Source organism: Anabrus simplex, chromosome 6, assembly GCF_040414725.1.
Source record: "Anabrus simplex isolate iqAnaSimp1 chromosome 6, ASM4041472v1, whole genome shotgun sequence".
Classification (NCBI taxonomy): Eukaryota; Metazoa; Arthropoda; class Insecta; order Orthoptera; family Tettigoniidae; genus Anabrus; species Anabrus simplex.
The window spans coordinates 256,142,726-256,168,725 of record NC_090270.1 but is presented as its reverse complement, the minus strand read 5'-3'; the positions used below and the strand labels follow the sequence as shown (position 1 = coordinate 256,168,725).

General features: G+C 39.2%; 1 protein-coding gene across 1 annotated transcript in view; it reads right to left on the bottom strand.

Annotated features, from left to right (window-relative positions):
* Positions 1-26,000, bottom strand: part of pcm (pacman) — a 668,873-nt gene that overhangs the window by 297,653 nt on the left and 345,220 nt on the right. Inside the window, exon 21 of the mRNA XM_067150369.2 lies at positions 19,551-19,717. Coding sequence (XP_067006470.2) covers positions 19,551-19,717 — 167 coding nt within the window. The remainder of the gene's footprint in view (positions 1-19,550; positions 19,718-26,000) is intronic.

Below are 26,000 nucleotides of genomic sequence, written 5' to 3'. Positions count from 1 at the left end.
CTTGGTCTACCTCTACTTCTCTTACCCTCCATAACAGAGTCCATTATTCTCCTACGTAACCTATTCTCCTCCATTCGCCTCGCATGACCCCACCACCAAAGCAGGTTTATGCGTACAGCTTCATCCATCGAGTTCATTCCTAAATTAGCGTTTATCTCCTCATTCCGAGTACACTCCTGCCATTGTTCCCACCTGTTTGTACCAGCAATCATTCTTGCTACTTTCATGTCTGTTACTTCTATGAATAAGATATCCCGAGTCCACCCAGCTTTCGCTCCCGTACAGCAAAGTTGGTCTGAAAACAGACCGTTGTAAAGATAGTCTTGTCTGGGAGCTGACTTCCTTCTTACAGAATAGTGTTGATCGCAACTGCGAGCTCACTGCATTAGCTTTACGACACCTTGATTCAATCTCACTTACTTTATTACCATCCTGGGAGAACACACAACCTAAACACTTGAAATTATCGACCTGTTCTAGCTCTGTATCACCTACCTGACATTCAATCATCTTGAACACAAAACTTCAGCAGTACTCAGAATTGGTTCAGACAGACTCGCCGGTGAATAATAAAATCGTGCCAACTGTCAGTCTGTTGAATTTCTTACCTACTGACATCAATTTAGTCTTCGAGAGGCTAATTTTCATACCATACTCATTGCACTTATTAAGTTCCAAGATATTAGACCGCAGACTTTCGGCACAATTTGCCATTAAGACCAAGTCGTCAGCATAAGCCAGACTGCTTACTATATTTCCATCTAACTGAATCCCTCTCTGCCATTTTATACCTTTCAGCAGATGATCCATATAAACTACGAACAGCAAAGGTGAAATATTACAGCCTTGTCTAACCCCTGTAAGTACCGTGAACCAAGAACTCATTCTACCATCAATTCTCACTGAAGCCCAATTGTAAACATAAATGCCTTTGATTGATTTTAATAATCTACTTTTAATTCCATAGTCCCCCAGTATAGCAAACATCTTTTCCCTCGGCACCCTGTCATATGCTTTATCTAGATCTACGAAACATAAACACAACTGCCTATTCCTCTCGTAGCATTTTTCAATTACCTGGCGCTTACTGAAAATCAGGTCCTGACAGCTTCTCTGTGGTCTGAAACCACATTGGTTTTCATCCAACTTCCTCTCAACCACTGATTGCACCCTCCCTTCCAAGATGCCAGTGAATACTTTGCCAGGTATACTAATCAATGAGATACCTCGATAGTAGTTGTAATCCTTCCTGTTCCCTTGCTTATAGATAGGTGCAATTACTGCTTTTGTCTAATCTGAAGGTACCTTACCAACACTCCATGCTAATCTGACTACTCTATGAAGCCATTTCATCCCTGCTTTCCCACTATACTTCACCATTTCAGGTCTAATTTCATCTATTCCTGCTGCTTTATGACAATCGAGTTTATTTACCATCCTTTCCACTTCCTCAAGCGTAATTTCACCAACATCATTTTCCTCCTCCCCATGAGCTTGGCTGTTCGCAACACCACCAGGACGATTTCCTTTTACATTGAGAAGATGTTCAAAATATTCCCTCCACCTCTCCAGTGATTCCCTGGGATCTATTATGAGTTCATCTGAATTACTCAAAACACTGTTCATTTCCTTTTTCCTTCTTTATTACTGTCCAGAAAGGTTTCCCTGCTGCTTGACCAAACCTCTACATGTTATTACCAAAATCTTCCCAACCACTTCTTTTGGATTCAACAACTATTAGCTTCGCTCTGTTTCTTTCATCTACGTACAAATCCCTGTCTGCCTCTGCCCTTGTCTGGAGCCATTTCTGATAAGCCTTCTTTTTACGTTTACAAGCTGCTCTCACTTCAATCATTCCACCAAGATGTTGGCTTTTTTCCATCTTTACACACAGTTGTTCCTAGGCATTCCCCTGATGTTTCTATTACAGCATCCTTGCATGCCACCCATTCACTTTCTATATCCTGAACCTGCTTACTGTCTACTGTTCGAAACTTCTCACTAATCATATCCATGTACTTCTGTCTAATTTCCTCGTCCTGGAGATTTTCTACCCTTATTCATTTGCAGACAGATTTCACTTTCTCTACCCTAGGCCTAGAGATACTTAGTTCACTACAGATCAGATAGTGATCTGTATCATCGAAAAGTCCCCGGAAAACTCGTACATTCCTAACCGATTTCCTGAATTCAAAGTCTGTTAAGATATAGTCTATTATGGATCTGGTGCCCCTAGCCTCCCATCTGTAGCAGTGAATAGCCTTATGCTTGAAGAATGTATTCGTAACAGCTAAACCCATACTAGCACAGAACTCCCAGCAAACGCTTCCCATTCCCATTAGCTTCCACATCTTCCCCACATTTACCAATCACCCTTTCGTATCCTTCAGTTCTATTCCCAATTCTCGCATTGAAATCACCCACTAGCACTATTCTATCCTTGCTGTTGACCCTGACCACGATGTCACTCAATGCTTCATAAAACTTGTCAACCTCATCCTCATCTGCACTCTCATATGGTGAATACACGGAAACAATTTTAGTCCTAATTCCTGCAACTGACAAATCTACCCACATCATTCGCTCATTTACGTGCCTAACAGAAACTATGTTGCGTGCAATGGTATTCCAGATAAAGAGCCCTACCCCAGACTCTGCCCTTCCCTTTCTAACACCCGTCAAGTACACTTTATAATCTCCTATCTCCCCTTACCCGAATATCACTTACCCCTAGCACATCCAGATGCATCCTCTTTGCTGACTCAGCCAGTTCTACTTTCTTTCTTCCATAAGCCCCATTAATATTGATAGCTCCCCATTGAATTCCATTTCGTTCGCCAAGTTGTTTCCAAGGAGTCCCTCGCCTGTCATATGGGAGTGGGACTCCATTACTCCCATAGGTCCGAGGCTTGCTTAAAATGTTCTGAGCTCGGTAAATTCATGAAGCAGGATGCTACCCTACTTGCACATAATCCAAGTGAGGATCTCTCCTCTAACGGGTTATGGACCACCGGTGAATTGTATAGTCCAAGCCGCCTGAGCACAAGGAGGGCCACGACTCAGAATATGTCCGAGATGCCCACTCTCATTCCATAGCAACTGGTATCCCGACTCTCAGGACCACTTACTAGGGCACTCAGCCGTTGCCCATGGTTCATGAACTAGGACGTGACTACAGTAACCCACACCATGAACCATACTACCATATACTATATACGGCTATATTAAATGCTGTGCCATTATTAATTCTGTTCTTGCGAATAAGGGTGCTATAACAACCTGAAATGGAACCTTTGGACGAATCGCCTAAAACGATGACTCAGATTATCACCGATGAAGTTGTTAACACCACAGCTGTCCACATTGTGGTAAACTGTATAAAGGGAAGCTAAGAGTGAGCATCCACATAAGCCGATCTCATCCACAAGAACACAGAACTGCACTGTTAGCAACCTTTTCAATACAAATTACGATTTGTGTAGACGTTATTTACAACATTTATTTAACATGGGACCGGTTTCTACATTTTAAATATCATCAGCCATACACACATTAATCACAAACAAAAGAGCAAACACTTGAAGAAGCCCTCTCCTCCGTCGCCCTACCATCAAAACTGTCTGATCTAATAATGGTACTACAATCTAATTTTATCTTCAAATAAATCCCATCACAAGAAGATCAAACCAACTGTTCTCAATAAAGGTATAATACAAGGTCCTCCCTTATCACGGTGCTTTACTACATTGCAACTAACCACATTTTAGAAGAACTTTCATCAACAGAGTTCCAGGAAAAACACAGATATTGTATAATGCCGGGCCTTCCTAACGTAACCATTCTAGGCTTTGCTGATAATACATTGATTGTAGCAAAAAACGAGACTTCAGCTAAAATGATCACCGAAATGGCCATCAAGAGATTAGAAGAAATTGGCTTAACAATCAATGTCAACAAATCTAAATCCATTTCCATAGTAAAAGGAAGTCCTACCTACAAATCTCTAACATTAGATGGTTACAATGAGATTAAATCTATAACTACTGCAGAGACAATCTGCTACCTCGGAGTAACCTATCAGAATGCTATTGTATTTGATGCTAAATTAGTGATGGAAAAACTTAAGAATAAACAAGACGCATTAGCATCAACTCCACTACTGCAACCACACCAGAAATTTAATGTGCTATCAACCTACATTTGCCCATCTTTGATCTAAAACTTCCACAGTACACCTTTACATCAAATACCTGCAAGTTTCCTAACTGATACTGACAAACTTATCAAAAGCACCTTGAAAGAAGTTCTTCAGCTTCCAACAGATACACCAGACAGCATGTTATACTCCGATAAAGTAGTATAAAGGATCCAGTCTTTTCAAGTGTGGTTGGGAGGCTTATCTACAGCACAAAAATGCAAGCCAAGATCTCCAATGATCCAACAAAATAAACATTAACCATACCAGAGACCTCCATACAGAAACAGAGAAGTGCTTCAAAAAACTTGGCCTACTCCTGAACACGAAGAGCTCGAGCATCTCGGAACATGACACCATGACACGACGATAGAGCGTGCCTGCTGACTTGTCTGGCTGGTTGAGACGAATATTGCGTTCATGTTCCTTGATACGGGTACCAATGGACCGGCATGTTTGGCCGATGTATACTTTACCGCAAGCTCTTACCCACACTAGACATTACAGGCCCAGGGTTATAAGGGAAGCTGTGGAAATACGTAGAAATCCTAACAATTTCAACAGGGACACTGACTATCAATTAAGTAATACCTGGTTACCAGCCATTAAGGATTTACGTAGGTAGTTACCTTCCCTGTCCCTTCACTATTGTTATTTCGTCTCGGTGTTTTCCATATTCGTACATTCCTCATCGCCAGATGTTTCATTCCAGGCTTGTGTCAATGTCATACACCTGTCCATGTCATATGTTACGTACACATGTTATGTGACCCTCTTAGACTGATTCTGATGGTTCCGCCAGCTTCCATTTCGAACGCTAGTGCTGTACCGCGCCCGAAGAGCCATCTGGTGACGAATGAACATACCATTTCCACTTCTATTATAACGTCTAAATTCAAAAGCTCACTGTTTACGAAGCCTTTCTTGTGGACAGTCTAGATTTTCTTCTGATGACACAGAGCACAGTTCTCTGCGAAACGTAAAGAATTTCACCTATTTTTTTGACAGGGCATAAGCCCAAAAGCTTATATAATGTCTACAAGTACGGGGCGTGAAAGCATCAATGGCAACAATGCCAGTACTTTCACATCTAAACTATTTTATGATGCTTATTTCTCTTTAGGCATTAAAAAAGTAACTACCACCCCCTACCATCCTCAAGCAAATATGGTTGAACGTTATCACCGTAACTTAAAGATAGCCCTCTCCATTTTTCATCATGATAATCATAAACAATGGGATACTTTATTACCATCTTTAACACAAGCAATTAATTCTTCCCTTAATGAATCTACACGTTATTCTCCTGCTCTATTATTTTTAGGTCGGGAGTTGAATTCTCCATTATCTTTGAATTGGAACCTTTCCTCCCTTCTGTCTGATCAACCTTCCCATTCCTCCAAGTTTTTATGGCAGACTGCCCTTCAGAATTTGTAGGTCGCGCAGAAAATTCACCAGACTCGTTATAATCGTCGTCGCGTTCAGTCAAAATTTAAAGTCGGTGATTTGGTCTTGCTGCAAGCCCACCCTCAGAGCTCTGCTCCAGACAATATTTCCGCTAAGCTTTCTCTTTCTTGGACTAGGCCATACCGTGTGATCGCTCTCTAAACTCCGGTCAATGATATTTTACAATTGGTGTCCTCTCCTTTTGATGTAAAGAGAGCTCACTTCTCTCAACTTAAATGATATGTATCTTAACATGTTTATGTCTCTATATCTCAAGCCACATCTCTCACTGTGCTCACTTTTTCCCTATCTTCCCCATTCTACCTCACTCTTTCATTCACACATGCCTTTTTTTTTATATTAAAGTTATCCTTGGGATCATATTAATATCACAATGTTGTAAATATTTGCCATGTACACTTCTTTGTTATTCTCCCCCATTTTTTTTGGAGCGTTCCATTATCCCTACCCCTCCCTTTCTTTTCTTTTACCCTTTCCTCCTGGAACACACCTGCGATTCTGTAGTATGGCTTTTCTGCTTCATTTAATTTCTTCTTCCAGCGTGTGTGCATCTTATTTTTCTACCTTTTGACGGACTTCCACGTGCTGCTGTTTCCTGGTTGGCGCCACCACTAATCCAGCACCACACTTTGCAATTGGAGCATCTCTTCGTCTACTCTTCAAGATTCTACCTACATTATCTGCCTACGCTGGACTTGCACCACTGAAGACTTCGGATCACTTCATCGCTGCTAAAAAAAAGTTCTTCTGAACTTTTTTCGCATGTGTGAGGGATATTGTGCCATCCTAGTTTGTGTGCTATATATACTGACTTAACAGTTTTAGTGAACTTGCCTCTTCATTTCTACTCTGCACATGTTAGCACGTTTAATCCTCCACTCCCTCCCGCTGATATTCGTTTGGTCACCATATTTAATGCTCATCTGTTTCCTGCGCTGACGTCATATGTCATCAGTTCAGCTGCTTGTCACAATACACTTTCTTGAATAATCTCTCTGTCCATATATTCTCACCACCCTGCCTAATTCGGCAGGTGGAATCGAGACTGGAATAAGCACAACACCTCGTTGAGGTGTGAGATTTTTCTCTGCCCCTCACTTCACTGCTCCTACCTTGAGGTGAGAGATCTGGAGACATTTTTATTTCAATTTTAAGTCTATTATTCTTTACCTCGGGCATCTTGGCAGGAGTTGGGTGAGTGCTCTACACTTTGTGGACAATCAAGATACTTATGCTGAGAACTTACCTTTATTCATGTCAACTTGCAATTATGCAACTGGATGGCCGTCTACTATAACCTACGTCTGACGTACACTTAGCGTTGTGTTCTTTTGGTATCCTATTTCTCTCATCCCGACCCTTTATACCATAAGTTGTACTAGCTTTGTACCTTGTGTAAGATTTCCCGTCATATTTCACATTTTTATGCGTACTTGTATTATTATGGAATGTGTTATGATCACTACAAATCCTTAGCATGTACAATGATCCATTGGAACTAGTTTTCTATTAATGTTTCACATTGTAAAGGACCCTCATGTTATTGTGGAACTTGTTACAATCATTATAAATTCTAAGTATATGCTATGATCCCTTGGATCGAGTTGCCTAGTTGTACTTCCTCTTAAAACAATAATCACCACCACACCTTGGATCAAGTGTTTTTCTTCATGTCTCACATCTTTATGTTAACAAATTTTCTTATAACCTATTTCTTCTAAATATGTACAGTAGAACCTCGATAATTCGAAATCAGTTAATTCAAAATCCCGCCTAATTCGAAGAAGCTCTCGTTCCCGGAAACATGAGATATAGTTTTGCATGTTATTTCAATTGCTTAATTCGAAATACGGATAATTCGTAATTCAAAGTACAATGTTGGCGCCATTACCGAAATTCAGACTTTAAATTCGAAACTGCCTTTACGTTTTAAAACAATAGTACGTTATAGAGTAATTTCAACTTGAAGTTTATCCGCTCCGCGTCATAATAGAACGCGTGTTCCGGAACATGGAGGGGTAGCTCTCGGCATTTACACTCACTTCGGTGGGTCTACAGTGCGCTTCATGATTGCTAAGTTGAGTGAAATCGGAATTCTTTTGTATTCAACCTTTTAAGGAACGCCATAATATCACGCAACAGGCAGTGTGCGGGAAAACAGAATCCGCGAATACTGGTGATGCCGACAGTTGACGAAATAAACGTGGCTCATATCATAAATTGCCGGCCCCGTGGTGTAGGTGTAGCGTGCCTGCCTCTTACCCGGAGGCCCCGGGTTCGATTCCTGGCCAGGTCAGGGATTTTTACCTGGACCTGAGGGCTGGTTCGAGGTCCACTCAGCCTACGTGATTAGAATTGAGGAGCTATGTGATGGTGAGATGGCGGCCCCGGTCTAGAAAGCCAAGAATAACGGCCGAGATGATACGTCGTGCTGACCACACGACACCTCGTAAGCTGCAGGCCTTCGGGCTGAGCAGCGGTCACTTGGTAGGCCAAGGCCCTTCATGGGCTGTAGTGCCATGGGGTTTGGTTTGGTTTGGTATATAATAAATTCGTAGGCACCGAACAATATTTTCATTGTGTATGTCTCGAGTATTATTACAATATTATAAGTCCACCTGTTCAATACAATACAATATGATCCACTATTTCATATGGTCAAATATTTTTTATACATAATACATAAAAGTCAAAGGTACATGTTTCACCCTCCTTACGGGCATCATCAGCCTATATCAATCTTAAAAATAATACATATACTTATAAATTATAGGTTAAAATGTTGAAAAATGATTTCGTAAAACATTATACAATGACATCTAAAACAACGATAATGCACCAAAGTATGTTAAAAGAGAGTGAATTAACAGTTTTGAAGATTAAAACGTGATTAAACATGAAATTTTGAGAGTTTAAAACTAAAATGGATCCATATTTTTATAATATCATTAAGACTGTGATGGCCTTGAGTGTAAACACAATCATCAAAGGGGGATGTTTCTTTAATTCCCAAGTTGAATCCAAGGTGGTAAAATCACTGTCAGTTGTTTAAAACGGAAATGTGAATGTAATAAACAAGTTAAAATGTATATGTTTGGGATATCTGAAAGTCGAGAAGAAAATGGAACTTCTGGAGAGGCGTTGCTTATGATAAAACGTATGTCAAAGCTAGCGGAGTTCGGAAATTATGTGGTAGTCGAATGGATCTAGAAGATAGTCAAGTTGATGTTATAATTCCGTTGAAACATTTGTTGGAAGAAATGTTCAGGGTTTTTCGTACGGAGCGTATTAAGTACGTCAGGTTGTTACAGCACGCGTATTAAGTACGTCAGGTTGTTTCAGCATTTCTTCCAACAAATGTTTCAACGGAATTATAACATCAACTTGACTATCTTCTAGATCCATTCAACTACCACATAATTTCCGAACTCCGCTAGCTTTGACATACGTTTTATCATAAGCAACGCCTCTCCAGAAGTTCCATTTTCTTCTCGACTTTCAGATATCCCAAACATATACATTTTAACTTGTTTATTACATTCACATTTCCGTTTTAAACAACTGACAGTGATTTTACCACCTTGGATTCAACTTGGGAATTGAAGAAACATCCCCCTTTGATGATTGTGTTTACACTCAAGGCCATCACAGTCTTAATGATATTATACAAATATGGATCCATTTTAGTTTTAAACTCTCAAAATTTCATGTTTAATCACGTTTTAATCTTCAAAACTGTTAATTCACTCTCTTTTAACATACTTTGGTGCATTATCGTTGTTTTAGATGTTATTGTATAATGTTTTACGAAAACATTTTTCAACATTTTAACCTATAATTTATAAGTATATGTATTATTTTTAAGATTGATATAGGCTGATGATGCCCGTAAGGAGGGTGAAACATGTACCTTTGACTTTTATGTATTATGTATAAAAAATATTTGTCCATATGAAATAGTGGATCATATTGTATTGTATTGAACAGGTGGACTTATAATATTGTAATAATACTTGAGACATACGTCAACTTCAATACGGAACCAAAATGAGAATAGTTACTTGTAACAATATTTTCATTGCCGGTGAAACTGCATTGCTTTATTTTAATGCGAGGCCAAACGGTCTTATGGTTTCAAAGGAGAAATTGCAAGCCGGAAAATCGTACAAGGGTGAGGGATGGGGGTCATAGTAGTGCATTGCAATGCACATGGACGCGAGATACTTTATCCCCTCGTCATAGGAAAGTTCGATAAGCTACAATGTTTTAAGGGCGAAGGGCACTTTCCATGCCAGTACAAAGCATCTAAAAATGCAAACAGTACAGAAATCCAAAAAATAATGCATTTGCACAGGGGAACCGGCATAATTTATCCTCATCTTTGAATTGTGCGATTTTTTCTTTCGTTGCGTGAGGTTATGTTTGTTAGTGATTTATCCAAGTGCATTATTTGAACATTGTAAATGCACCTTGTTGGATACATTTCGGAAACAGTTTTTTTCCATGGCATTTGAAAGGTTTAAACTGTGAATCGAGGTGACTGCATGTATTAATGGGTCTTTGAATACTTTGTGACGCGGCAAGTGTTTACATTTCTGAAGTGCGAGAGACGTGCCATGGCGGGAAATCGCACAAGGATAGTCATAGGAAAGTTCGATTTTAAGGGCATCGGTTACTCTCTGTGTAAATACAAGGCATCTAAAATGCATACAGTATAGTAATCCAATTAATAAAGCACTTGCATATGGGAGGGGAGCCAGCATAGATTTCTCCTCGTCTTTGAATTTTTTTTTTCTTTTGTTGCGAGGTTATGTTTACCAGTGAGATATCCGAGTGCATTATTTGAATACTGTAAATGCACCTTCTTGGATACATTTTGGAATTTTTTTTTTTTTCATGGCTTTTGAAAGGTATAAACTGTGAATCAAGGTTAACTGCATGCAGTAACGGGCCTTAGGATATTATTAACGCGGCAAGGGTTGGTACTTCTGAATTGCGAATTGGCGGTTAATTTGAAATCACGTAATTCGAAGTCCGATTTTTGAGTCCCAACAACTTCGAATTAAGGAATTTTTACTGTACTTGGAATTGCTTGCAATGATTTTCATGTGTATCGCATATTTATCCATCAGGGTATTTATTTACCACATGTTTACCCTTAGCATCGCTGTTATGTTTAATTACTAAAGTTGGAAAATCTACTATTCATGTACAAGCTTTAAATATACAGTATTAACTTTCTTCAAGTTGGTACTCCTGTTAGTTATCAGCCATGTTTTGAGAATACATGTGTATCCTAAATTTACTGATATCTATTTGTATATTCCATTCTCACTGTACAGCAGTCTAGTCTTCTTTAATTGTTATACTATAAATTTATTGGTATCTATTTGTACACTCCCTTTTTTACCATCTGCACTCAAATATCTTACCAAGTATCAATTCAAATCTATTTGTATATTCCATTCTCACTGTGCAGTTTTTCAATTTGTAGTCAATTCTTCTTTAATTGTCATGATCTAAATTAATTTATATTTATTTGTACGTTCAATTTTCTTAATCTTACCAAATATTAATTGATGTCTATTTCTACGCTCCATTTTTATACTGTATAGTCTTTCTATTTATAAAAAAAATCCTGCCAAATTGTTCTTGCTATGTTATCTATCCGCTGGTTCAAAAAAGAAAAAAATATACATGTTATTTATAATCCTGTTGTCTTGATTTTGCACTTATAATCATCGGTCCTGACGGTCCTCTTCCTATGAGCACCTCTTATTATCATTCCACTGCGCACTGATATACATCTACTGGGATTTAATTGATAATTAGTGTTCGTTTACTTTAGCGTTACCTTTTTGGTGATGTTACAAATTGGTAGCACAATGTCGTTCACACACACGTAAAAGTTCACAAGTCCCACGTAAATTTAGAGATGGAAGAGAAATCAAAGCTTTGGCTGATAAACGCACCTGGGAATGAGGCAAGCTATCCGTACTGAACAAGCTCAAATGAAACTGGAATTGACACAGGAATTTCCCAAATGATTTTGCACGATCCTAAAGACAGACACGAATGGAAAAGATATGGCCAAAGCAACACTGGACATGGTGGCTTTGCAATGAAAATGTAGAGTTCTGATAACCAAAGTACGCAGACATTATCCAAAGTCGCAATAGTAAGAACACTCCCCAGAAGCCTTCGTAGAAAAGGCACAGCTGACAACAACCACTAACGCAAGCAAAAAGTCAATGGACTTAAAGCATTTTGCAATCAGAAAAGCACAATGTTACACCACGCAATACACAAGGCAGACAACTCAACACGTGTGCATTAGCGAAGCCCCAAGCCCAAAAACATCCCTACCAATGTAGAAAAACAGAACAAATGGATGAGTAAACTACTTCATGGAAAACATTCTGCTTTACATGTTATAATTCTCATATTTTGGTCCGTAGTGAAATGTACAATGAAGTTAAATAAATATTAAAGTTTATTTATTCCACCTATTCAATACATATATACATACATACATTATCATTATAGACTGCTATGCCTTTCAGCGTTCAGTCTGCAAGCCTCTGAGAATTTATTAAACGTTGCCACAATCCTCGATTTGCAACTAGTGTTGTGGCCTCATTTAGTTCCATACCTCTTATCTTTAAATCGTTAGAAACCGAGTCTAACCATCGTCATCTTGGTCTACCTCTACTTCTCTTACCCTCCATAACACAGTCCATTATTCTCCTAGGTAACCTATCCTCCTCCATACGCCTCACATGATCCCACCACCGAAGCCGGTTTATGCGTACAGCTACATCCATAGAGTTCATTCCTAAATTAGCGTTTATCTCCTCATTCCGAGTACACTCCCGCCATTGTTCCCACCTGTTTGTACCAGCAATCATTCTTGCTACTTTCATGTCTGTTACTTCTAACTTATGAATAAGATATCCTGAGTCCACCCAGCTTTCACTCCCATAAAGCAATGTTGGTCTGAAAACAGACCGATGTAAAGATAGTTTCCTCTGGGAGCTGACTTCCTTCTTACAGAATACTGCTGATCGCAACTGTGAGCTCACTGCATTAGCTTTACTACACCTTGATTCAATCTCACTTACTATATTACCAACCTGGGAAAACACACAACCTAAATACTTGAAATTATCGACCTGTTCTAGCTTTGTATCACCAATCTGACATTCAATTCTGTTGAATTTCTTACCTACCGACATCAATTTAGTCTTCGAGAGGCTAATTTTCATACCATACTCATTGCACCTATTTTCAAGTTCCAAGATATTAGACTGCAGGCTTTCGACACAGTCTGCCATTAAGACCAAGTCGTCAGCATAGGCCAAACGGCTTACTACATTTCCATCTAACTGAATCCCTCCCTGCCATTTTATACCTTTCAGCAGATGATCCATGTAAACTATGAACAGCAAAGGTGAAAGATTACAGCCTTGTCTAACCCCTGTAAGTACCCTGAACCGAGAACTCATTCTACCATCAATTCACACTGAAGCCCAATTGTAAACATAAATGCCTTTGCTTGTTTTTAATAATCTACCTTTAATTCCATAGTCCCCCAGTATGGGGATCATCTTTTCCCTCGGTACCCTGTCGTATGCTTTATCTAGATCTACGAAACATAAACACAACTGCCTATTCCTCTCGTAGCATTTTTCAATTACGTGGTGCATACTGAAAATCTGATACTGACAGCCTGTCTGTGGTCTGAAACCACACTGGTTTTCATCCAACTTTCTCTCAACGATTTATCGCACCCTCGCTTCCAATATGCCAGTGAATACTTTGCCTGGTATACCAATCAATGAGATACCTCGATAACTGTTGTAATCCTTCCTGTTCTTTTGCTTATAGATTGGTGCAATTACCGCTTTTGTCTAATCTGAAGGTACCTTACCAACACTCCATGCTAATTTTACTACTCTATGAAGCCATTTCATCCCTGCCTTCCCACTATACTTCACCATTTCAGGTCTAATTTCATCTATTCCTGTTGCCTTATGACAATGGAGTTTTCTTACCATCCTTTCCACTTCCTCAAGCATAATTTCACCATCATTTTCCTCCTCCCCATGAGCCTGGCTGTTTGCAACACCACCAGGATGATTTCCTTTTACATTGAGATGATCAAAATATTCCCTTCACCTCTCCAGTGATTCCCTGGGATCTCTATTACGAGTTCACCTGAATTACTCAAAACACTGTTCATTTCCTTTTCCCTCCCTTCCTTTATTACAGTCCAGAAAGATTTCCTTACTGCTTGACCTAGCCTTTCCAGGTTATTACCAAAATCTTCCCATGACTTCTTTTTGGAATCAACAACTATTTGTTTCGCTCTGATTCTTTCATCTACGTACAAATCCCTGTCTGCCTCGGCCCTTGTTTGGAGCCATTTCTGATAAGCCTTCTTTTTACGTTTACAGGCTGCTCTCACTTCATCATTCCACCAAGATGTTCACCTTTTCCCATCTTTACAACACACAGTTGTTCCTAGGCATTCCCTTGCTGTTTCTACTACAGCATCCCTGTATGCCACCCATTGACTTTCTATATCCTGAATCTGCTTACTGTCTACTGTTCGAAACTTCTCACTAATCATATCCATGTACTTCTGTCTAATTTCCTCATCCTGGAGATTTTCTACCCTTATTCGTTTGCAGACAGATTTCACTTTCTCTACCCTAGGCCTAGAGATACTTAGTTCACTACAGATCAGATAGTGGTCTGTATCATCAAAAAATCCGTTAAAAACTCGTACATTCCTAACAGATTTCCTGAATTCAAAGTCTGTTAAGATATAGTCTATTATGGATCTGGTACCCCTAGCCTCGCATGTGTAGCGGTGAATAGCCTTATACTTGAAGAATGTATTCGTGACAGCTAAAGTCATACTAGCACAGAAGTCCAGCAGATGCTTCCCATTCCCGTTAGCTTCCATATCTTCTCCACATTTACCAATCACCCTTTCGTATCCTTCAGTTCTATTCCCAATTCATGCATTGAAATCGCCCGTTAGCACTACTCTATCCTTGCTGTTGACCCTGACCATGATGTCACTCAATGCTTCATAAAACTTGTCAACTTCGTCCTCATCTGCACCCTCACATGGTGAATACACGGAAACAATTTTAGTCCTAATTCCTGCAACTGTCAAATCTACCCACATCATTCACTCATTTACGTGCCTAACAGAAACTATGTTGCGTGCAATGGTGTTCCTGATAAAGAGCCCTACCCCAGACTCTGCCCTTCCCTTTCTAACACCCGTCAAGTACACTTTATAATCTCCTATCTTCCCTTACCCGAATATCACTTACCCCTAGCACATCCAGATGCATCCTCTTTGCTGACTCAGCCAGTTCTACTTTCTTTCTTCCATAAGCCCCATTAATATTGATAGCTCCCCATCGAATTCCATTTTGTTCGCCAAGTTGTTTCCAAGGAGTCCCTCGCCTGTCATATGGGAGTGGGACTCCATTACTCCCATAGGTCCGAGGCTTGCTTAAAATGTTCTGAGCTCGGTAAATTCATGAAGCAGGATGCTACCCTACTTGCACATAATCCAAGTGAGGATCTCTCCTCTAACGGGTTATGGACCACCGGTGAATTGTATAGTCCAAGCCGCCTGAGCACAAGGAGGGCCACGACTCAGAATATGTCCGAGATGCCCACTCTCATTCCATAGCAACTGGTATCCCGACTCTCAGGACCACTTACTAGGGCACTCAGCCGTTGCCCATGGTTCACGAACTAGGACGTGACTACAGTAACCCACAAACACGAACATAAATAGAGATTTTAATTAAGAATTAAATCTTGAATAAAATTACAGTAGAAGTCCGCAATAGCGAGTACGGTATATAACGAGAACTCCGTTATAGCGACAATATATTTATGTCCCTTCAAAATTCCTATATTAAACTATGTGTCGTCCTTCGGTTACAGCGAGAGACCTATCACTGATGCATCCGTTATTACGAGCGATTAAGCGTGTGCGATTTTTCCGTTCCCGATATTTATGCAACCCAGCGATTATATTGCATGCGATCAATTACCTTCGGTATAGTTTCCTCCCTATGTCCACTAGCGAGTTTTCTCGTCGACATTCGCAGGCGATGTCGGAGTCGATTAGTAGTACCCGTCGACTGCTGTTCCGTAAAGAAAATTCGAAATGAAAGAGGACAATTTCGCAATAAATGCGTAAATAACGTGTCCGATAACGGTTGTTAACTCGTGAAAAGTAAGTGCCGACTAAATGGTCGCTTAATTTTAAGGCTAAATACTGCAATTTAGTAAGAATGGGATACACCTCGGGATATGGTAGAGTGTATAACTGATTTCAGAGGTTAGTTTCTATTTTCTCGCGTCTGGATAAATTACGGAAAAGCTATTATGGACATTTATAGCAAGAAGGTTATCATTTCTCTACTGGCGCTTGAAGTGTGTTTTCATCATACGTATAATACGGATAAGTTAGGCTAGGTGACGCTGTTTGAACAAGAAAAACTGAAACATTGGCTACAAAATGCGATTGGTCATCTTCGGCACGGTATAGTTTTCTCACTATGTGCATTTACGAGCTCTCTCGTTGACATTCAAAGGCGATGTTGGAGTCGATTAGTATTTCCCGTCGACTGCTATTCTCTAAAAAAAATTCGAAATTAAAGAGGATAACACATTTTCATAATAAATGCATAAATAACGTGGCCGATAGCAATTGTTAAGGATGTTAGGAAAAATACGGACAAAATGAAATTCCTTGTTTAAATGAAGCAATTGTTAACTCGTTAAAAATAAAGGCTGTGGTAAACGATCTTTTAATTTTAATGTTACATACGGAAATTAAGTAAGAATGTGATACACCTCAAGATATGACAGGGTACATCACTGATTTCAAAGGATAGTTAATATCTTCTCGCGTCTAGTTAAATTTCGGAAAGGCTATTTACATGTAAATTTTTAGCGAGGAGGTTATCATTTTTCTAAATGTGTTTCAAATATGTTTTCATGATACATATACGGTCAGGTTAGGTGACGCCGTTTGAAGAAGAAAGCTGAAGTGTTTGCCACAGAAACCTCTAAAGTGATACCGTATTTCTCCGAATCCAAGACTTTTTTTTCTTCTCAGAATCAGTAAGTTAATGGATACCACTGGCAACTACCGCGGTAACTACGCTGCTTCTTTTCACCACCGCACGCGCACGCACACACAAAACTCGTTGACAATAAACGACCACCTCTTTATAATGCATCGCTAGCCGCGACAACCGGTTGTACAGTGCCTGTGTGTAACGTCACTGGATCTCGGGAAATAGTGAAGAAAGAATGACGTTCTATTAGCCTCTACAAAAACGTTTCTCAAATCTGCAGAATGGCATCAAAACATGGGAGCCTTCGAATTCTTAGACAGGCCGGCTACTCAGTGGCAGACTTATAACGCGTCTATTGTACTTGACGCTTAGTAAAATCAAGGTTTATAGACAGCAGAAATATTTTCGTGATGGATAGTTGTATTGTAAAGATTCGTGGAAAAGGTATTGCCGGCAAATTTTCAAACGGTTCTCGCCGATGTTATGATACCAATTTTAAGTTAATGGTTATTAAACACTCGGAAATGTAAAGTAATTGTGCAGCCGCAAGAAAATACGGCATAGGCCTAACTAAAGCCAATATTTGGCGTCAGCGTGAAGACAAAGAGCTAAGAAATGGGTACTGTACAAAAAATGCATTCAGTGGTGCGCAGCAAGGACGCTTTAAAGAAGTCGAAGATGAAATTGTTAGGTATGTGCACGAAAATCACAAGGGCGGAATGGCCATACCATGGCGCATTAAACTCGTTCGTTGACTTTCAACGTCCGCGATTAGGCTTATACAGTACATCGCTAGGCGGCAAGCGAGACGTGCGTGCAGCGGTAGCTGGTTATATCTGACCCTGAGTAAAAGTAACAGTTTTATACACAGCAAGAATAATTTCCTGATGGATCGTCGTATTGTAGAGCCGCATGGTATAGGTATTGCCGACAAATTTTCAACGGGTTCTCTTTGGTATTATTATGCCAATTATAAGTTAGTGGTCGTTAAACCCGCGGAAATAAAGAATAATTTGTGCAAACGCAAAAAAATACGGCATGACGAAAGACAATGTTCGGCGTCTAAAAATAGTCTGAAATGCGTAGGCCTACTGTACAACAAAGGCATTCATATGATTTTACAAAATACTTTTTGAGCCTGATTTTAATTTTTTGAAGGAAAAAGTGGGGTTCGTGTTATTCGTAGAAATACGATACTATATATTTTTCAGAATGAAACTAAACATACACTTTCACGTAGTATTGGATTTCGAAAAATAACAAGTAAGCCGTAGTGTGTATCATCTGCGAAAATGCAAGTTTTGAACAAACCGATTGCCGTTTACATACCGGTACCAAATTTTCATGTGTATGAATTTTTTCAGACTTTTATACAAAATCGGATATAACGACAATCCGTTATAGCGAGTAAATTTCTCGCCGTTGTGAATTCCCGCTATAACAGACTTCTACTGTATATTATTATAAACCCCTCTTAATGTGAACAGCAGAAACGTCTCTTTAATAAATTTTTTTAAAAAATGTGTTTAAACTCCACTCTGAGTTATTAACTACATTCTTCATCATTTTCCTGACATTTGAACTGTTTAAGACCCGATAATTTTATCTAACACCCTCAACCATCACAAGGCCCCGCTTTACTTGTTTCAACGTAACAATTTATTGTAAACCTCACTTGAAGTGAGCAACGGTAACGTCTCTTTACTAGCTTTAATATGTGTAATCAACTACATTTTTTATCATTATTCTGACGTTCGATCTGTTTAGGATCCAAAAGTTTTCTCTAACGCCCTCAACCTCCACAGGGCGCCACTTTACAAGATTTAACGTAACATTTTGCATTCTTATAAAACTACTAGTATACAATTTGTTACCAATTTTTAAACAAGGACATTCAAGAAAGTGTATACATTTACGACTATTTGTATTTACGACTTTCTTAAGGCTTCATTTTAAAAATATCATAACTATTGTCAACCACTCACCATTTGAAGCATATTTCCAACATCATTCTCACTTTCACATGTAATTTAAATACAATCAAGTACCTGATTAATTACCTTTCAGATTGAGATTAAGGCTGAGGATGCCCTTAATTAAAGGGCGAAACATGTCCCTATAATTTTATTCAAGATTTAATTCTTAATTAAAATCTCTATGTATTGAATAGGTGGAATAAATAAACTTTAATATTTATTAAACATTCTGCTGGCAATTGTTTCCCGAGACAGAAGGCTTCACGATGGCAATGCAAGACCAAGTAATACCCATAAGGAACTACTTGAAAGTAAATCGCCAAGTTTCAGATTACCAATGTCGGCATGGTTGTACAGTTCAGACTGACTTAAATGCAAGTAGGAAAGATTATAATATGAAGATAAAGTTGGAATTCAAGAGGACAAATTGGGGCTATTCTTCATTTATAGGATAAGGAGTAAGGGATTAGAATACATTAACAAAATCAAAGATCTTTGAAAATATTTAAGAAAAAGCTAAGTAAACAATTTATAGGGAAACTGCCACCTAGGTGACAGCCCTAAGTGCAGATCATTTATTGATAATGATTAACCAGAAAATATGAAAAATAATCAAGCAAAATGACAAGTTTCCAATTCAACATTGTTTTAAATTACACTGATCTGGATGGAATATCGAAGTGTAACTGATACAAAATTACAATAAATGTCAAGATAAAACAAGGAAAAATGAACATGAATTCTCAAATTCTATCCATAAAAATAAAATGTGAAGAAGTTTCAACTTACTCTGGCTTGTCTGGAAATATATCTGACTCATAGAAGACATCATTACCAGTGTGGTAATTGAGGTAGTCAAACAATTCTGGAAACTTCTTGATGTAATCCTGAACAAGGTCCACAGCCTTGGAGGAGTAATACCACACACCACCTTCTTTGCGAGTATATCCAGGAATCTGCCAACAATTACAATCTTATGATTACACCTACTTTACAAAATGAAGATCAATTTGAGATACATTGCCCATTATAATTTTAAAAAAAAAATGATAAATCAGACAGAAATTCCGGGATTAAACGAGTACACATTTACCATAATTACTTCGGTGATGCCTGTTACGAGCTCTCTAATCATATTCACTACGTTGATGTTTGATCTTACCTTCTCCCTACTTCACTGGCTTGTTGCTGTCTACATTGCAACTCAACTCATCTTGCACCATCTGCTCACACGGCCCACCTGCGACTGTTTGCTGCCTCTACTTCCTGGCTTCCATTCTAATACGTCACGATGTTCTTGCATGTTCTCGGCTCCGCTTCTCTTGCACTATATAAGTTGACGCTGCCCTGTTACCGGCAGTCAGGCATTCTGTGTTAACTCGAGCGGAGGGAGCAGGAACTGTTATGCACGGCTGGTCCGTTGCGATTTTAAAATTTTTTCCATCTTCAACATGACTTGGTGTTACCTTCACTATGCTGGGTGAGCAGAACTTTATTATGTTACTCTAGATACTCTGGATTAATCTTCTCCAACTTTCCCCCTCAGGCCTTATTTGTATTTCAAACTCAGCCCTTTGTAGGGCAGTTCTCGCTACGTATTTCATGAACTGTTATCGTCAATGCTTAATTATTAAATTTTGCACTATTCTGCCACAAGGACTCATAGCATGGGCGAATGTTTTAATACTGAACTAAGTGAAAGACTGACTAATACGGAACTTTTATATACGACCTGGGTGCGTGTGATAGAATAACTTTCAATTATTGCAGCCTGATCTTTACCATCTCCCATCCTCGCCACTCCTATTTTTTTCTCTCTTTTTGTCACTGTTAATATTGCTTATTATTTCCTCTCCTTTCCTTTTCTGTCCCCCTAATCTTTTTTCCTTTCCATAATTTCCATGATTCTAAATTTGTAAAAGTGGCCTTCGTGTTTCATGTACTATGAATATCGGTGTTTAGCTATTGTACATATTTTCCTAAGGTGTAAAAATAATTATTTTGATCTCTTCTTAATGTCGATAAAATTGTTCTATTATCAAAGTACTCTATACTGAGCGTCAACACAAGACCTTAGCAGTTCCTCTGATGTTAGACTTCTGGTCGGTGAAAAGGCTTCCGCAGCGCTAAATAGTTCCCTAGGTTTGTTACTTGTTCTTGAAGTCAGGAGATTCCTTCAGTTTGATTAGTTATTCGGGTGAACTGACTTGACGAATTAAAAATTTTTGCCCTGTTTAAATATGGGAAATATATCACAGGTTGTATGTTATTCGGATTCGTTACCAACTCTTATATTTCATACGTAGATGGCTATGAATAGCTATTGTTCCCAGTGGTGCATGTAGCAAAATAATAATTATTTAATATGAGATCGATATCTTATTGCACTGTGTACTTAGTAAGCTTTGTTCGAGTTCATTCCATTGCTGATAAGTTCGCATAATATTTGCGATGTTGAAGACAAGACAACTGTTGGCAATACTGGTTGCAACAGCAGTTCAATATTCATAATCGCTGCCAGCTGTGAGCAAGACGTGTGTGATGCTGTGACACTTGAGTCCCCTCTGAAATACTTTAAAACTAACAAAAGTGGAGAAAAATTATGTAGGAAATCTAAACCAAATTGTTTTAAACGTTTACAGTAGCCTACGAGATTAGAATCTGCTGTGGACTGTGGAAGACATGGTGAAAAAGACCGTGCAGCTGACCGGCGTTTCTGTGTACCGGTACAGTGTTTACGCCGCTCGCGTGGAATTTTTAACTCCACGGAAAATCCAAGTCTCCAGCGAACGGTCGAAAGGGAATTCTTATGTTTTCTTGTGGTACTATATCATATGCTCTCCTGTGGCTGTTTATGTATGTCGTGAGTCTTTCTGATGACACGTTTCTGTAAAGTCGCTGAAAATTTAGTTTTAAGAAAGTGTCTCAATATGTAAACAAGCAATCAAGGTGATAAGGAAAATGTCACTCAACTAAGCTGCATGCCACAATTATGTGATTGATAGAAAACGTTTGCTCGTTTGGCTGTTCGTCAGTAGGCCTATGTGTCAGCTCAGTTCGAATTATGCACTCACCATAAATAAAACAGGAAGGGCCTTAACACGACATGGGAATAGGATCCTGGGCGTATTCGATAATAATAATAATAATAATAATAATAATAATAATTGTACCGGACGGTACACCTCCACGCCGCTAATTCAAACTTTGCGCCAGCTGAAACTCCTCTACTGGAGGAAGTCTGAACTTTATCTACTGTGTTAATTTTCAAGTTTCTCAGAAGATGTCACTACTTGTAAATTTTGAAGGGTCGTTTTCGATGTATTTTGTTTTGCCTGTAGTAAGAAGTGTGGACATTCTCTTCCAGATGGCACTACTGAAGAACTACAATTATGCACCCTAGTGCGAAGTGAAAGAACTATGTTTTGGGAGAAATTTTGTGTTCGTAAGTTTGTTTAAGTTGGCAATATGAACCCTTTCTTTCCGCCAGTTTTGAATTTAACCAATAAGGAATTTCTGTAATTAATTTTCCACCAATAATGTGTTTCTTCTTCATCTTGTGTAGGGGTTTTCGTGGTTAGCCAATAAAATTCTTGTGGGAGGGTGTTCTCATTCCTGAAACGCCTCGAACTTTCCACGAGGGTATATAAACTGCTGATTTTCGGGTCTCCGCGCCACTTCAGTAACATCTATCAGTGTGTAAAGTACGTAGCAGGGGGCGGGAAGCGCCTCTTTCTTCGGCAGCAGTTCAGCCACCAGGTAATGGCCGTTTAATAACTTCTTTTCTTGCTAGCTCAGCAGTTTAACTCTCGGGGCAGATCCGAAGCCTTTCTACCATGTAACTTTTCCCCTAAAATGTAAAGACACTTAGTATCAATTCTATCTTTTAAACTACATATTGGGATAGAGAGTGCTTAACCCTCTCGAGCTCCCACTCATATTGCGTTGAGGTGAACTTATTTTCTCAACCGTTTCTTCCTTAATGTAATGTAAATTGTCTCCTTCTATAAGTCACCTCTCTAGTATGGGATTAGCCCTTGCAGTAACGGCCTAGTGCCAAGTAGGTTTTATATAAAGTGTATTAGGAGTGCAAGAACGCCTCCTCTCAAGTTGGTATTTTAGAGGCCATGTAAATGACCTGTTTCTTTACTTAATAGGCCTCAGTAGGTTGGGTATTTTTACCCCTGTTTTCATGTCCTTGGAGGACAACTTGAAAGTGGAGTTTGGTGTGGCCTTTGATAGGCTCGAACTTAAGAGCAGGTTGCTCTTTCTAAAATTTTTGTTTTCTGCGCGCCTCGAGGAGGCTTTACTGTGTAATTGGGAGCAAGTGCTCCTGGGCATGATAGGGGTCTTCTGCCCCTTTGTTGAATTCTATATATCGTAAAGTTGGGCTTATAGCTCAAGAAGTGTGTGTCTGGCTCTCGGAGCCCAAATCCTGTTATCACTGTAATTGTACATTATCGATTTGTGTTTCGGCTACTGGGTACCTGTTCTATTTGTTATTTCTTAATTTTGAAAAGAAAATATAACCTTGTTAAATTTTATCTTAACTTTAATTTCGTATTCTGAGACCTGTTCACCCCCGCACCTTCTTTCACCTCTGCTAAACCACCAAACCATGGTAACAACAACAATAATAATAATAATAATAATAATAATAATAATAATAATAATAATAATAATAATTTGTACTTCTTTATATTCGTAACCGCCCTCTACCTGCAGAAATGTTGTCATGAGTTCGTTTTTACCTTCTGAATGACGAGACTACAATATTAACAACATTCCTGGAAACATTGTATTTTGAAATCCCACTCACAGGGGGATTTTTCAGCTTGTTGAACTGTGAGAAACTGCCACTAACAGTCGTTGCACGAGAGCGGAATTGTATACTTACGTTGGAAGTCCCCGTGTGCCTAACACAAAATTGCTTTAGAAACAAAAATAAACCTTGCTTCTCTTGCCTCGGTATTCGTCAGTAATCTGTAGGTTTTACATGGTCAATAAAGGAATAAATAGGCATGGTACGTAATCAAAGTACAGCTATGTGAAAGGAAGTTATTTCTTTTGATGCTTCACTATTTGAGAATGAAGTACTTGTCAAATAGATACACAACGTTAATTATAAGCTGGTTTTGGCAGAGATGGAGAACGGAGATGGGAAGGGGGAATAGGGGGCGTGCTCGCACGCGGAAGGATACTTTTCCTAAGCTCTCGACTTGACTTCAGCATAGTCACGATCTCAGAAGCATTACCTTTCATGGTCATGCTATTTGTATCTACGTAATTATACCTAGGTCTAGTCATGGTCGAATGATCAGTTATTTTTATAGTCTTCTTTGTATTGCCAAACCAACATTGTAAAATTCTAGTCACGATCTTAAAGAACGTCTTCCTTAATGAGCACCATAACGTACTTTAAATTCTTCATTTATGATTAGAAGTAATGATATCACAATTTAATGTTGGAATTTGTGGAAATCCCTGATTGTAAAACTCTTTCTTCTTTGGGTGTTATCAATACATTTTTGTGATTTTGAACTTTGTTCTTTGAGCTACCCTAGCAGTCCTAACTTCCCCTCTTTTTTTTTTTTCCTGCTTACTATGCACTTACCACGTCATACTTACTTACTTACTTATCCGGCGCTACAGCCCTGTGTGAGCCTTGGCCTCTTCTATGATAGTCCGCCATCTACTTCGATCCTGAGCGGCTGGTCTCCATGGGCGGATGTTCATTGCCCTCAAGTCAGCTTCAACTTCATCACTCCATCTATAACGGGGCCTTCCTTGTCGCCGTCTTTTGTCTAATCGGGATTTAACTACTTTTCTTGGCATTCGATCTTCCCCCATTCTTTCCACGTGGCCAAGCCATTGCAGTCTCTGTGCCTTAATAAATCTAACTATATCCTCCTGGTCTAATATGTTTTGTATTTCAGCATTCGTCCTTATCCTCCCAACCATTCTGGTCTTGAATTGGGCCATATTTTCGTCTAATAATCTTTCTTTCAAATATCTTTAATTTATTTGCATCATCAACTAAAAGGTTCCAGGCTTCTGAGCCATATGTCACTACAGGTCTAATAAGGGTCTTATATATTTTGAATTTTCTTACCACGTCATACCTATTGGAATAATGGGCCAGTGAACTCTGCACTAATTCTGCTGATATGTTGAGGTTTTGATTTGTGATTATGCTTCGCACTGTTTTTGCTGCTAATATTTTGTGTCTGCCACGTAACTATTTTGCCTTGTGGTCTCTGTTGTACACGTCCTTTGGCCCAGGGTTTCATTTTTGCTTCAGCGCACAGGCAGATTACTACTTAATTTAGCCTTCGTACACCATTACCCATATTATTAGTCATCATAGACTATTCACCGAGTTTGTACTGTTTAACACACCTAATCTGGACACACTAAATGTATCCTTTGTCCCACCACAAACCATACGTAACATGCCTAGGCCATCTATGACAGATGATGGCGGGGCTGTTGAGGATCCAACAGCCTTAGGGCTGAGGACTGAACATACATACTCTAAATGGCATTGACTGAATGGTCAGTATTGTGCCCTTAAGTTCAGAGGGCTCTGAGTTTGATTCCCTGCCAGGAGAGGTATTTTAACTGCACATGGTTAATTCCTCTGGCTCGGCAGCTGGCAATTTATGTTTGTCTCAATACAAATATCTTCATTACACAAAACACATCACACTATCAACCACCACAGAATGACTGAATAGTGCAGACTTCTCTCCACATGGGGTTGGTGTCAGAAGGGTCATCCAGCCACAAAATTGGGCCAAATTCACAGGGAATACTGACCCCAAGAAATACAGGTAAAGGCGAAGAAGAAGAAGAAGAAGAAGAAGAAGAAGAAGAAGAAGAAGAAGAAGAAGAAGACTCAAACGAGACTGAATGGGTATTGTACACAAAGTTGGAGAGATGAGTATAATTTAAGTTTTCTAGTTCCTGTTGGCAGCCCTTTTGCACAGAGTTTCACTGGGATAAATCCCACTGTTCATAGCCCTCTCACATGCCCTTCTTCTAGGCACAATGCCATCCAGTGGATTCTTGTCTTCCTCTATCAGCTAAACCAGCTAACTTGCATCGTTTGCCATTCTGGATTTAATCTGTCCATTCCTGTTATCCCATCATATTGTAATATGACTGAACTGTATAACCTAGGTGTTCTGACACTATTAAATGGTGAAGTCAAAATCACATCTTCCTTCTTCAATTTGT